This window comes from Sciurus carolinensis, chromosome 8 (genome assembly GCF_902686445.1).
Source record: "Sciurus carolinensis chromosome 8, mSciCar1.2, whole genome shotgun sequence".
Classification (NCBI taxonomy): Eukaryota; Metazoa; Chordata; class Mammalia; order Rodentia; family Sciuridae; genus Sciurus; species Sciurus carolinensis.
Window position 1 is genome coordinate 118,025,060 of NC_062220.1, and position 13,775 is coordinate 118,038,834.

General features: G+C 38.7%; 1 protein-coding gene and 1 pseudogene across 1 annotated transcript; one reads left to right on the forward strand and one right to left on the reverse strand.

Moving 5' to 3' along the window:
• Positions 1-3,714: 3,714 nt before the first annotated feature.
• LOC124990152 (zinc finger protein 280A-like) lies at positions 3,715-5,250 on the reverse strand. The gene has a single exon (XM_047559886.1). It carries the CDS (start codon positions 5,248-5,250, stop codon positions 3,715-3,717), a length of 1,536 nt encoding a protein of 511 aa, XP_047415842.1.
• Positions 5,251-9,726: 4,476 nt separating this feature from the next.
• On the forward strand, positions 9,727-10,475 carry LOC124991462 (COX assembly mitochondrial protein homolog; annotated as a pseudogene).
• Positions 10,476-13,775: the final 3,300 nt, after the last annotated feature.

Here is a 13,775-nt window from a genome sequence, read left to right on the forward strand (position 1 = left end):
AAGAAGAAGGATCCCAAATTCGGGACCAGCCTAGGCACCTCCCTCCCCTATTCAAAAAAATTAAAAGGGTTGGGGACATAGTGCAGTGATAAGCATACTCTGATCAATCCCCAGTACTGAGGCGGGGTGAGATAGTTTGCCCATTTGATCTATTTGCAGGTTTTTATCAGTTCTGCTACAAGTTTATCTATTTCAGTAATTTTGTTGTTTGTTTGTGCTGTGTGTTACTGGAGACTGAATCCAGAGATGTTCTACCACTGAGTGACATCCCCAGCCCTTTTTAGTTTTTAAGACAGAGTCTAAATCGTTAAGGCTAGCCTCTCTGTAATCTTTTTAAAAGCTTTTGGTTTTAGTAACTTGTTATCTTCTCCGTTTATTTCTTCCACTCTTTTATTATTTCCTTCCATCCTGCCTCTACAGGTTTGCTCTGTTGCTCCTCTTTATAAATTTTTCAGGTAAATACCTAACTCACTTGTTTGCAAAATTTCTTTTTCTTGTATTTAATGCTGTAAATTTACTTTTACTAATTTAACTGTGTCCCGCAACTTTGGCTTCATAATGTTCATTTTCTTTCAATTCCAAAGAAGTCCCAATTTCCTTAGTGATTCTCACTTTAACTTTGGAGTTACATAGTAATTTGTTAATCATTTTAAAAATCTACAGAATTTTAAAATACTATTCCTTCATCAGTTCAATAGTTTCTGTTAAGTAGGGTATACCATAGACAAAATGAAGAGATCACAGATGTAGACGAGATATTTACAATGTCTAAGGTATGTCAAATTATCTTTTGACTGCACAATAATGCCAGTACTAATCAATATGTACTAGGAACTAATCTCTGGGCTTCAAATTTCACTAGTTTTTCCACTAATATCCTTTCTCTGTTTCTGATTCCCATCCAGGACACTAAATTGCACTTGGTCATCCTGTCGCCTTATCCTTCCCAGACCTGAGACAGTTTCTGAAACTTTCTTTACTTTTGACGACCTTGACAACTTTAAGGAGTAAGGGTGGGGTACTTTGCAGACTGTATCTCAGTTTGGGTTTGATGCTTTTCTTGTGGTTACACTGGGTTTTTAGAAGAATATGACAGACATGATGTTCCCTTCTCATCAACCCTTTTCTGGGATACATGCCATCAATGAGACTTCTTGGTTTCTTCCTGGTAAACTTTCTTTCCACTCCATACTCTATTCTGTGGAAACAAGCACTAAATCCTGCCTACACTCAGGGCAGGGCATGTGGTTTCCTTGAAGGAAGAGTACAAAAATTACTTGAAATTCTATTGTAAAATTGCTTCTCCCTTCAATTTTAAATCAATCAAAATAAATGGTTTTTTAATCAAAATAAATGTTTTTAAATTCAATGCCTCAGTCATAGTAGCCATATTTCTATAGCTCAGTAAGCACATGTAGCATATTGGCAAGAACAGATGCACAACATTTCCATCATCGCAGAAAGTTCCATAGATGGCACTGACTTAGATCGTTTCTCAATCTTTCTTCTTTTTAAATATAGCCATTCTTCAGTGTCCATGAATTGTTTCCAGAACCCCATGCAGATGCCAAAATCTGTGGATGCTCAAATTCCTTGTATAAAATGATATGTGCTTATAACCTATATCATCCTCCTTACTTCAGATTATTTCTAAATTCCTTATAATACCTATTACAATGTAAATACTATATTGTTTAGGGAATGGTGACAAAGAAGCAAGTCTGTATTTGTTCAATACAGATGCAGTTTTTTTCCAGTATTTTGTCCATGCTTGGTTGAATCCATGGGTGCAGAATCCACATATACCCAAGGCCAACTGTATATGCATTTAGAGATAAGTGTCTTATGAACTGCTTTAGCTCCATCTCATAAATTTTGTGATTATATTCAGTATCAGTGAGTTCAACATTTTCCTTTTCCCATTTGTGATTTCTCAGAGGAGCTCTGGACTATTTATATTGAGGACCAAAACCAGAGTAAAGTAAGCAAGGAGCCCGGAGCACAACATTAAGGAGGCACTCACTCTCTCCCAGGTTCCTAGAACTTGAGGGATGGCACTTTTATACCTTAGGCTCCTTGTTTGATGCACTCTAGTCCTAGTTCAATTTAGCTGAATTGCCAAATTCTCAAACTGTAGGAGTTTTATAATGATCTTTCTGTCATTAATTTTTAGCTCACTCTCTCTGCAGTCCATGGGTAGCTAGAAAAAGCCCCACAACTAACACCACAATTAATGGGAAACTATTGTATCTGAATTTGAGAATAGGGCAAGGATGTCCATGATAACCACTTCAATTCACAAAGACCCTGGAATAGTAAGACAATTTTGAACTCTAAAGCTGAAATAGTAAACTGTCAGATACACAGACTTACCCAAAGTTACAATAATTAAGACAGGGTAACAGCATAAAGATAGAGAACTGGACAAATGGAATAGAACAGTCCAGAAACATGCATACAGTCACCTGATTTACACAAAGATTCCATTGCAACAAAGTGGGGAAGAAGTGGTCTTGAGTAAATGCTTTTGTTGGCTTAGGTATGTTTCTGAAAATATTAACCTTGATACTGTGATTTATCACATAAACAAATAATCTATTTGAGATTACTCATAACTACACGTGAAAGGTTAAAGAGATAAACCTCTTAAAGAAAGCACAGGAGGAATATCTTTATGTCCTTGCTAGATAGTAATTTCATTAAATAATGCACATATGTACATCTATGAAACCACCATAGAGATCAAGACATGGAACATATGCAGTGCCCTAGCAATTTACTAATACCTTTCCAATTAACAAACAACAGTTTTTTTAAAGGTGGAAGAGAACAAGACTTGAATTAGATACTTCACAGAAAAGAACAATAAGTTATAAATAACCACATGAGAAAAATATATATTTTCAAGATCACTACTCATCAAGATGCAAATTAAAGCCATGTGATATCACAACTTCAAGAGATGGGTACTAGTTAAAAAGACTGACAGTATGAAGTGTTGGATCTGTAACAATGAAATTCTCAGTACTGATAATGGTAATATAAATTGTTTCACTTTTTAAGTATTTAGCCATACCTACACTAAAAAAGCTGAATATGTGCAATTCCAGCACTTCTCATGATTCTATATCCAAATCAAATGACCACCCATGCCTTCCAGAAAACATACATAAGCTTATAGCAGCTTTATTCAAAATAGCTAAAGAATCAAAGTCTATTGACTATAAAGTGGATATGTAAAACTGTCGATATTTATTCAATGGAATTCTACACAGCAATGAAAAACATGCCACTGCTACATAGACCAAGAGTACATCTTGCTTTTTAAAAATAAGTCAAAGACAAGAATTTATTGTATAAATCTATTTATTTAAAGTTCAAAAATAGAATTAAACTATGAAGGTAGAGGTCAGACTAGTGGCTATTTTCATGGATGGGTTTGAGTGGGAAAAGACATGAAGCTTTCTGGGCTACTTCTTGACAGTAAGAAAGCAAAGATGTCACTGTAAAACATGACAGCTGGTAACATTACTGGTTAGCATCAGCCCCAATGTACAGATGGCCTTGCCTCTGTTCTACCTTTCACAATTTTGGGAGGTGGCTAGAACATGTTTTTAGCCAGAATCCTGGCTGCAAGGGAGTTCAGAATACCTAGTGTTCACTAACTTCCACTTTTTAGCTTTCACAGATGACAGGCAAGGATCAGTAAGGCTCTCAATAATGACTGTTTGTACTTCTTGATGGGTGAATTGGAGCCTGAATAGTAACCTTTGTTCCAGGAGGCAATCCTTCCAGTGGCACTGGCTTTTTAAATGTTTGATGATTCTTGGTTTTGTGCTCTATTTCCTCCTTCAAAGTCAAAAACTGTAGCCGGCACTTGGAACATGGAAAGAGTTGCTTCTTGCTCCAGTGCTTCCAACAATGATTCATGTATGCATTTGCAGTTTTAAAGATTTTCAGACAAGACAGACAAAGCAAATTCTTAGTGTTTTCATGGTATGTTCTAAAATGCGTTTCCACATCAGCAAACGCTGATGATCTGTAATTGCAAATCTGGCACACATAGGGCATTTCCCCAGGCTTATGATTGTCCTTCATATGTTCTAAGAGAATCTGATCTGTTTCGAACGACAACTCACAGATTTTACAGACAGCAGAGGGCTCCTGGAAAGTGTGCACACTGTCAATGTGACGTTGTAGTTGGAAGGGAGTGGGAAACTGACGGTGGCAGTACTGGCAGGTAGTGTGGGTCTCCCAGCTGTCACCCCTCTGCTTCTCAAGTTCCAAATGATGCTTCATGTGATTCATAAACTTAACATTTTTTAGAACTTTCAAGCAGCTGGAGCATTGAAAAGTCGTGTGAGTTTTCTGCTCTGGCTGCCCTTCTCCTCCTCTATGTTGCCCATAGTAAAAGTCACTAAGTAACATGATCAAATTCCCTTTCTTGGTATCAAAGGTCTTGTTTTGACTTGCAGGGCTGGAAAAGCCTGTTTTTATCAGTCCTTCAGAGTTATTTCCTGGGTCTGAATCTCTAAAAGCAAAAGGTGCCTTTTCATTAGCCTGAGGCCGAGGAGAGGATGTTCTATTCTGAGCATATCTTGATGAGAAGCGGGTACTTTCTGAAGGTGTACTTGTGTGCATTACAGGAGAGAGATCAGAAGAGGTCGTGGTTGAAGAATGTGCACTTGGAATTTCATTCCCGAGTTTAGACCTTTTTGGATTTCTGCTGTCTATATCTGAAGGTCTCTTTGAATCACAAGAACTTTCAACCTTGCCTCCTACAGAAAGTGCAACTCCCTGTAGACACTGAGTCCTTGAAGGGAACAAATCTGATGAATGGGGAGGAACAACTTGTGGTAAACTCATTCTATAATCAGGTTTAGAGGAAGACTCAGCAGTAATAGGACTATCTAGTGATCTCCGTTCAGACTGAGAAATTGGTGTGGCAGCCATTGCTGTGTCCATAGGGGTCACATGAATTGCAGATTGAGACATATGTGCAGGATCTTGACTAAAGTAGCTTTTTTTTCTTCTTGAATATGAGCCTGGGGTGACTCTGTTCAAAATGTTTGAAATAACTGGTTTTGAGTTTGAAACCACTCTGACAAAGAGAATTTCAGCATCTTCACTTACATGTTCCATCCCAATAAATATCAACTCAGCATCTTTATCCTTATCTCTCTGGTTGAATTCTCTCTCATATTTCTTCAGTGGTTTTGGTTCTTGTACCTCACATAAGTGATCTGCCATTTTATAATTGCTTTTTGATTGAAGCAAGTGGATCATTCAGCTTCCAGAGCTCTTTTTATAAATTGCCACCTAAGTGCAATCATGGGAAAACATTAAGTATTTTGAAAGACATTATATGACCTTATTTAATTCTCCTTTAAAACAATGAGATAACTGTTAATATCACTATCACTATTTTGCATATAATAAAACAAGGTTAAACTATTTGGGAAGTTGAAGGCAACTGGTGTTAAACCCACGGTCTCAGGAATGCTAGGCTAGCATTCTACCATGGAGCTATATACTACCCCCCAAACCACACCAAACTGTTTAAATAACAGGACATGATAAATCCAAAATTTACTCTCCTTTGTACCAAGTCTTCTGCAATTGTGATGCCAATGAAGCATTAGCATAGTACTTAAGGAGGCCCCTGTTAAACATTTCAGACTGCCTGTCTCCTTAAATTTGCACTCCAGTTACCTCACTGGCCTCTTTCTAGTCCCAGCAGTAAGTACCCACTTAAAAAGGTCTAAATTTCTGTTTGTTTTGTTTTTTTAACAATTGGGGATTGAACCCACGGCCTCCTGCATACTAGGCAAGCATTCTACCACTGAACTTCATCCCCAACCTTTTCCGAGACAAAGCCTCACTAAATTGCCCAAGCTGGCTTCAAACTTTCTATCCTCTTGCATTAGACTTCTTAGTAACTGGGATTACAGAGTGCATCACCACACCCAGTGAAATCTAAACTTTCTAATGAACTTAACAAAACTTAACTCTCAAACATCTGCTATGCCTATAATGTTCCATTCCTCCCAGTGGTCATCCCTAGAAATCCTGAGGGGATTAGTTCTAGGACTACCATCACATACCCCCACCCACTATACCAAAATCCTCAAATTCCTTACATAAAATAGCATAGCATTTTATATAACCTATTATTATAATATAACCTATTATATAACCTATGCACATTTTCCTGTATACTTTAAATCATCCCTAGATCACTTATAAAACCCAATACAATGTAAATGCTCTGTAAATAGTTGCTATACTACATTAATTAGAGAATATCAAGAAAAGAGTCTGTACATGTTCAGTGTATATGAAATCTTTTCAAATACTTTCATTTGGTGGTTGGGTGACTCCAAAAATGCAATGGATACAGAGATCTGAGGTAAAACCAGTTTGTCAGTCTACAAACTTTTGGAGTCATCCTTTGCCAGGCTTTTCCTCATACCCAACAGCCAATCAATTAGCAAACTCTGCTCTGTCTTCTAAAAATATCTAGAGTCTGACCATTCCCTTCCATCTCCACTGCCACCTTCCCTATAGAAAACATCATGGTCTCTCCCTTGAGCATTACAGAATTTTCTATCTATCTTGTGTCAAGCTGAGGATATAGCTCAGTGGTAGAGCACTCGTCTAGCATGTCCAAAGCCCTGGGTTTAATCCCTAGCACAAACAAACAAAACCTTTATCATAACTCCTCATGTTCATCCCAGTTCTCCTGTTAAAAATATAGGAAATGAGCCAGGTGCAGTGTCTCACTCCTATAATCCCAGTGCCTAGGGAGGCTGAAGCAGGAGGATGGCAAATTTGAGGACAGTCTCAGCAACTTAGCAAGACCCTGTCTCAAAATAAAAATGACATTCTACTGCCATATGTAACTAAAAAGAACAAATAAAAAATTAAGAGTTGGTGATATAGTCCCTAGGTTCAATCCACAGTCAAAACAGGAGAGAAAGAGGCAGAGAGATATGATGGACATAATTAGGAATTACTTTGATTTGATTATTCTACAATATGAACACGTATCAAAACTTTTTTCTCTTTTCCTTCTCTCTTGCTCTTTTTTTTTTTTTTTTTTTGAAGTGGCATTGTGATCAAACTCAAGGGTACTATGTCATTGAGCTACATTACCAGGTTTTTTACTTTTTATTTTGAGACAGGGTCTCACTAAGTTGCTGAGGCTGGTCTCAAACTTGTAACCCTCCTGCTTTGGCTACTTGAGTTGCTGGAATTACAGGCATGTGCCTGACCATGTATTGAAATATTACTTTGTACCCCATAAACATTTAAAATCACAGATTGAACATCCTTAATCCAAAAGTCCAAAACCCAGAATGTTCCAAAATCAGAATCTTTACCAAACTGATGCCACGAGTGGAAATTCTCACACCTTACCTCACGTGACAAGTTGAGCATGTAGGTGTTCCAAAAATTATTGTATAAAATTGTCTTCTAGCTATATGTTATAAGATATAAATGAAACAAACAACTTTTGTATTTATACTTGCATCCCATCCCTAAGATATCTCATTATGTATATGCAATATTCCAAAATCCAAAAAAATCTGAAATTCAAAGTGCTTCTGGTTCTAAGCATCTATTTTTTTTTTTTTCTGGTCCCAAGCATTTTGTAATAGATCTTCTATCTGCATTATTTGTCAGTTAAAAACGTCTTAAATTGGGCTGTGGCTGTGGCTCAGTGGTAGAGTGCTTGCACAGCATGTGTGAGGCACTGGGTTCCCTCCTTAGCACCACATAAAAATAAACAAAGGCATTCTGTCCATCTACAACTCCAAAAAAATTTTTTTAATTTCTTAAATTAAAAATAAAGATACTAAGTATGTTATATGTAGATAAAAGGATGTATATATTACACATATTATATACATATGTAACCACACACACACAGAGGAGGGTTGAAATTCATGTTTTTCCTTATCAGTCTCCAGAGACTTTCCATCTCACCCATAGAAAATAACCATCATCTGAAAATATCCAGTAGAATTCTGGACCATCTACCTTTGCCTACTCTTTTCTATCCCTTACTTACTCCACTGCAGCCACATGAGCGTGAAATATGCCAGGCCCTTTACTTTCTCAGAATTTTTGTTGTACCCCTTGCCTTGAATGTTCTCACCCCAGATTATCCCCATTCATGTTTCTAACCTGCCTCAGGTCCAGGCTCCTCGGCAAGGATTCCCTGACAACACTATCAAAAATCACAAGCTCCCTAAACTCACATGCCCGGTTCTCACCCCAGTGCTTTTTTTCACCTTAGCATTTATTACTGCCTACCTTGCAAAATATAAAACATATATATATATATATATATATACCTTTTGTATGCTACATGGGGGCAAGGATTGTGTTTTCTTTACTGTTGCCTCCTAGTTTCCAGAGCAATATTGATCATTCTATAGATGCTAAATTCTTATTAAATATATAATAGCTATTAATAGTATGATAACTTATGTGTACAGGAGATTCTAATCCATTACTTCCAGGTTCTCCAAACCCACATCCAAATAACTTAATACTATCCTCCACAAATGGTAGAAATCCTGTATGTGTATGTATATAAGAAACAAAATCAATTCAAATCACAATAGTTAAGCTATGGAACTAACTAGGTGCCCTTCAACAGATGAATAGATAAAGAAAATGTGGTATGTATACACAATGGAATATTACTCAGCCATAAAGAAGAATGATTTTGTGACTTTTGCTGGTAAATGGAGGTATCTAGAGACTATAATGCTAAGTGAAATAAGCCAATCCCCAAAAACTAAAGGTTTAATGTTCTCTTTGATATGCAGATAACACATAAAGGGGGTGGTGTGTGGAGTGTACAATAGAAGTTCCATAGACTACACAAAGGGGAACGAAGGGAAGGCAGAGAGGATAGGAATAGGAAAGACAGTGGAATGAATTGACATAACTTTCCTATGTTCATATATGTATACACCACAATGAAACTCCACATCATGTATAACTACAAAGATGGGATCCTAACTGTCTGGCATAATAGCTCATGTCTATAATCCCAGTAACTCAGGAGGATGAGACAGTAGGATCACAAGTTCAAAGCCAGCCTCAGCAATTTAAAGAGATCCTAAGCAACTCAGTGAGACCCTGTCTCTAAATAAAATGTAAAAAGGGGTGGGTATGTAGCTCAGTGGTTAAGCACCCCTGGATTCAATCTCCAGTACCAAAAAAAAAAAAGTGGGATCCTAATTAGAATAAGCTGTACTCCATGTCTGTATATAATGTCAAAATAAAATCTATCATGTATATCTAAGAAGAATAAGAAAAAGAAAATATAACTCTCAAACAAAAAAGTCAATGATTATAATTATAAAATCTGCCCAAGTGAAAGAATAAAAAATAAAAACAAAGAAACTAATAAATCAAATTTAATTAGAAACAAAAGTTTTGTTAAATCATAACCTCACCTCACTACCAGGGATAGTTTCTGAAACTTCATTTGATTGATTTCATTTCCTTGATTCTAAGGCACACACTTATATTTCCATTTTAAAATCTCTAAAACTCAGAGTGCATCTTAGTACAATATGATACTTAGTATCAACATGAAAAATTCATGATTTTTTGCAACATGTCTTTTTTCATGGCATCAAAAATAATGTATCTTACAGTTGGCAGCTTCTTAAAAGTCATGGAAAAAATCTTTCTATAAAGGGAATGCAGTTCACTGAATTTACAGTTCACCAATGGGATGCCAACTTCATTTTGACGGTGTTTTCAGGTAAGGATTAACAAATTGACTCTCCCCCTGTTTTCCTGTTTTTACATAGCCAGCAATCTAAAAGTTGACTTTTTTGTTGTTGTTGTTTTTTGTTTGTTTGTTTGTTTTTTTCTCTTCCTTGGTACTAGGGATTGAACCCAGGGGCACTTAAATCACAGCCACATCTCCAGCATTTTTAATTTTTTATTTTCAGACAGGGTTTTGCTAAATTGCTAGAGCTGGCTTTGAACTTGTGATCCTCCTGCCTCAACTGGGTCCCAAGCTGCTAGGAATACAGGTGTGCCACCATGCCGGCTTTTCTTTGTTTTTTAAATTAACTTTCTGGCAAATGCCTCCTTGATCCACCAAGATGGTGCTCGATGGTGCTTGACTGCACAGCATCTCAAACATGTGGGAAAAGATGTTTTGATCCCAGAAATAATGAAAGGAAAGGTCAGAGAGGTGTTCTAAACAAGTTCAAGATTTTACCAAATGTTGCCAAGGACCCTGGCATCTTTATGGTAGTAAAATGCCAGAAATAAAATTCTGCATTGAAAGAATATCTGTTTATTATAATGATTCAGCCTTTTATGAAAAATGCAAAATGGAATATCTGAAGGAAAGGGAAGAATTCAGAAAAACTGGAATTCCTACTAAGAGAAGGCTATGGAAACTTCCCACAAGCATTAGTCAGATATTCAAATGACAGGAATCCCATATTTATACAAGTCATTTATAGTATAAATCACTATGAAAAAATCACAAAAAATTCTTGGCCTCAAGAATTGTGTTGATGGGTCTGGGGTTGTAGCTCAGTGGTAGAGCGCTTGCCCAGCACGCGTGAGGCACTGGGTTTGATTCATAAAAATGAATAAAATAAAATAAATGTATTATGTCCGTATGTTCAAAAAATAATTTAAAAATGTTTTCACTTTCATATTTTATAATTTGGGGGCATTAAAAAAAACCAAAGGAACACTTTGTGACACATGAAAATCATTTAACATTGAAAATGTCAGTGTCCACAATAAATTTTTGTTGAACGCAGCCATGGTTGTTTGTTGAGTGCTTCTACTATTGCTTTTGCTGTCCTGCCCAAGTCCACTGGTTACAACAGAAATCATGCAACCTACAATGCCTAAGTCCACCCTTAGTTTTAGAGAAGCAAAATGGAGGACACCAAATTTTTTTAGCTTACCTATTCTGAAAGTAGTATATCCAGATTTTTCAGTGCTGCTCAATATTTCCTGCTCTGGGCCACAAGGGATGTTGAAACTGAAGTGTCCACGTTTCCACCTCCTGGAAAATTTTGTCCAGAGCTCCCTGTGTTTCTGCAACTCACTGCTTGCTCTTCAAAGCCCTTTCTGAGGGCTGACTGGAAGATTTCACCTTTTTAAAGTCCTTTATAATCCAATCCTAACAGCTAAACCAGGCTCCAGTCACATGACTGAACCGGTTTATCCTGATTGGATTTTCAGCTGTGTTTCCTCTAGATTGTTATTCAAAAGTAAGAACAAGGGCTGAGCTTCAGGGCCAAGCCCCAGGGCTCCCTCTCAGTTTGTCTCCAGTGGGAAGCCTTTTCTCCTCTGTTGTTTGGAGAGCCACCACCTTCTCTCCAGTTTACCCAAGCCCTGAGCTATTAGGGGTCCCCAGGGGTGGGTAGTCCACATAACTGTCCCAACAGAGCTGAAGCCAAAGTAAGAGGGTTAAAAAAGACCAAAGTCCTCCCAGGGGCAGAGAGTGCTCACAAATCCCTCCAGCAGCTGAGATCTACAACCTGTCCTTGTCCAAGGAATACCAGGAGGCAAGTTTCACTTTCACATTCTCCGGATGGTCTACCCTTGGAAGACTGAACCCAGTGAGATTTCTGAGTGCTGAAGCAGGGTCCTCAGTGTGCTTCAACAGCTTTCTGCTGGTTACAGCTCACTCCCTTCTTAATCCACTAACCAGCATAGAAGGTCACCCCTCCCCCTCTACCAGCCCCTCCCTTGAAACTTTTTAAATTGGATCTCAGGCCTTCCCTCCCAATTGCCTTACTGCCCTTGCAAGATAGATCCTGGGGGAAAGGAGGACTTCAAGAGTCCCTTGACAGGTAAGGAATATTTGTAAATTCCCACCCATTCTGATGCCACCAAGTGATCAAATTTAAACAGAAAACCAGTTTTCAAGTTAAGATGTTCTAAAGTGCCATCACCTGAAATAACTTTAAAAGGACTTTACTGAGTTGGCAAGGTAATGTGTAAGTGCAAAAGGACGGGAAACAGACCTCAATGGATTCAAAGAAGGCTTTATTCCTTTGCGGACTCCAGTGCCGTTGGGATCATTTTCTGGATGCAAAAAATGGGCATCAGTTACAGAGGGAATTTTGGTTTTATAAGGTACAAAGAGGATGATGTAATCATTGGAAACTGTGCAGGTGCAGTTTTGACCATCAGGAGCTAGTTTTACAGGTTAAAACCAGACCCTGAAGGATGAGTACTCAAATCTTGCCCATTGTCATTTAGGACTAATTTGCCATGGGGGAAGGTCAAGGTTTAGGGCCCAGCATTCCATCTCCGCCCCTTTCCTTTAGGGCCCATTGTTATCAGGAAAGAATGCTCTGGGAGAGGTTTAATGTTTGGCCCATTTTCCCTCCCTCCTCCTGAGCCACACCATCCCTCCATTTTTCTTGGGGAGCTGTCTTATAGGAATATTATTTTCCATAACCCTTCATAACCTTATATTCCTAGCTATTCAGGAAGCTGAGACCAGAGGATCCCTTGAGTCTAAGAATTGGAGACCAACCTGGGGAAAAAGGCAATACCCGGACTCAAAAACAGAAAACAAAAATCAAAACAACAACATTAACACCCTTCAAAGCTGCAACATGGACGAGGATTCAGTGTGACGGGACTTGGAGCACCCATCCCTCTCATCTCGGCCTCTCTGAGAGCTGACCTGAGTCTCAGCCCTTCCTACTGACTAGGAACTACAACCAGGTCCTCTACTCTGAAAGAACAGAGTTGCCCCACAGGACGTGCCCAGACCCGGTGCAGAAGGCTCTGTTTCTCATTCTCTGGGGCTCAGCCATACCCTGTATTGGCATCAGATCTGCTATGTTGCTGCCGCCATTATTTTCCCTCCCCCATACTGATACCGCCGTTTACCGGTGACGAGTTCTGCTCCTTCTAATGTTGAAGATTGAACACTAGAGAAGCACGCCAAGGCAAGCAGATTAAGCAGGTTTTATTTAAAGGTAAAAATACAGACTTTTCCCGGCAGGAAGAAGGGGGCCATGGCTGATGTTCTAAAAGTCCCCCAGAAGTGAGTGCACCCTACATCTTTTATAGGTTAAATTTTCTTTTGTTCTCCAGTTCTCTCCCCACTTATCTCTCCTTCCTTCCTAGTGACTAGGCCTGGTTTTGCATTAACTGAGAAACCATGGGTAGGAGGAGGGCCAGGGTGATTCAGGCAGGCAAGGGCCCAGGGGGCATTAATTAGCAACTCCTTGCTTGCAGTCCTTGATAAAGGCAGGTAAATTTGGTAACCAATGGGCTCCGGAGATCCTTGACATTCCATTCTTCCAGGGGCAGTCTCCAACTTCCAAAGGCAGATGGCTTCATGGCTTTGTTTCCTCGAATTGACCCTATTTCCTATTTCTACACTAACTACCTGTCCTTAATTCTGGCTTCATTCCCCCCTTTAGCTTTAGGAACTCCTAATTCTGTAAGGAAAAGAAAGGGGGCGTCAGTTGTTCTGGCTGCTTCGAAGCTGAAAGGGGGCAGCGAGGGGCAAGCAGTTTGGAGTTCCTTTTTTAAAAATCGGGTCAATCGAGGGGTCCAAGGTAGAAGTCTGGTTGGGGAAGAGCAGGTTGGAAAGTCATCTGGGGTGGGTGCTTCTATGATAGAAGAACAAAAAGACATGAGTACTGAAATGAGATTAGTATAAAGTAAATGTTGCAGCATCTGAAACATGCCACTGAGTATCATGAAAATGACAGAAGTCAATCTCTCACCAGGAGGTGGAA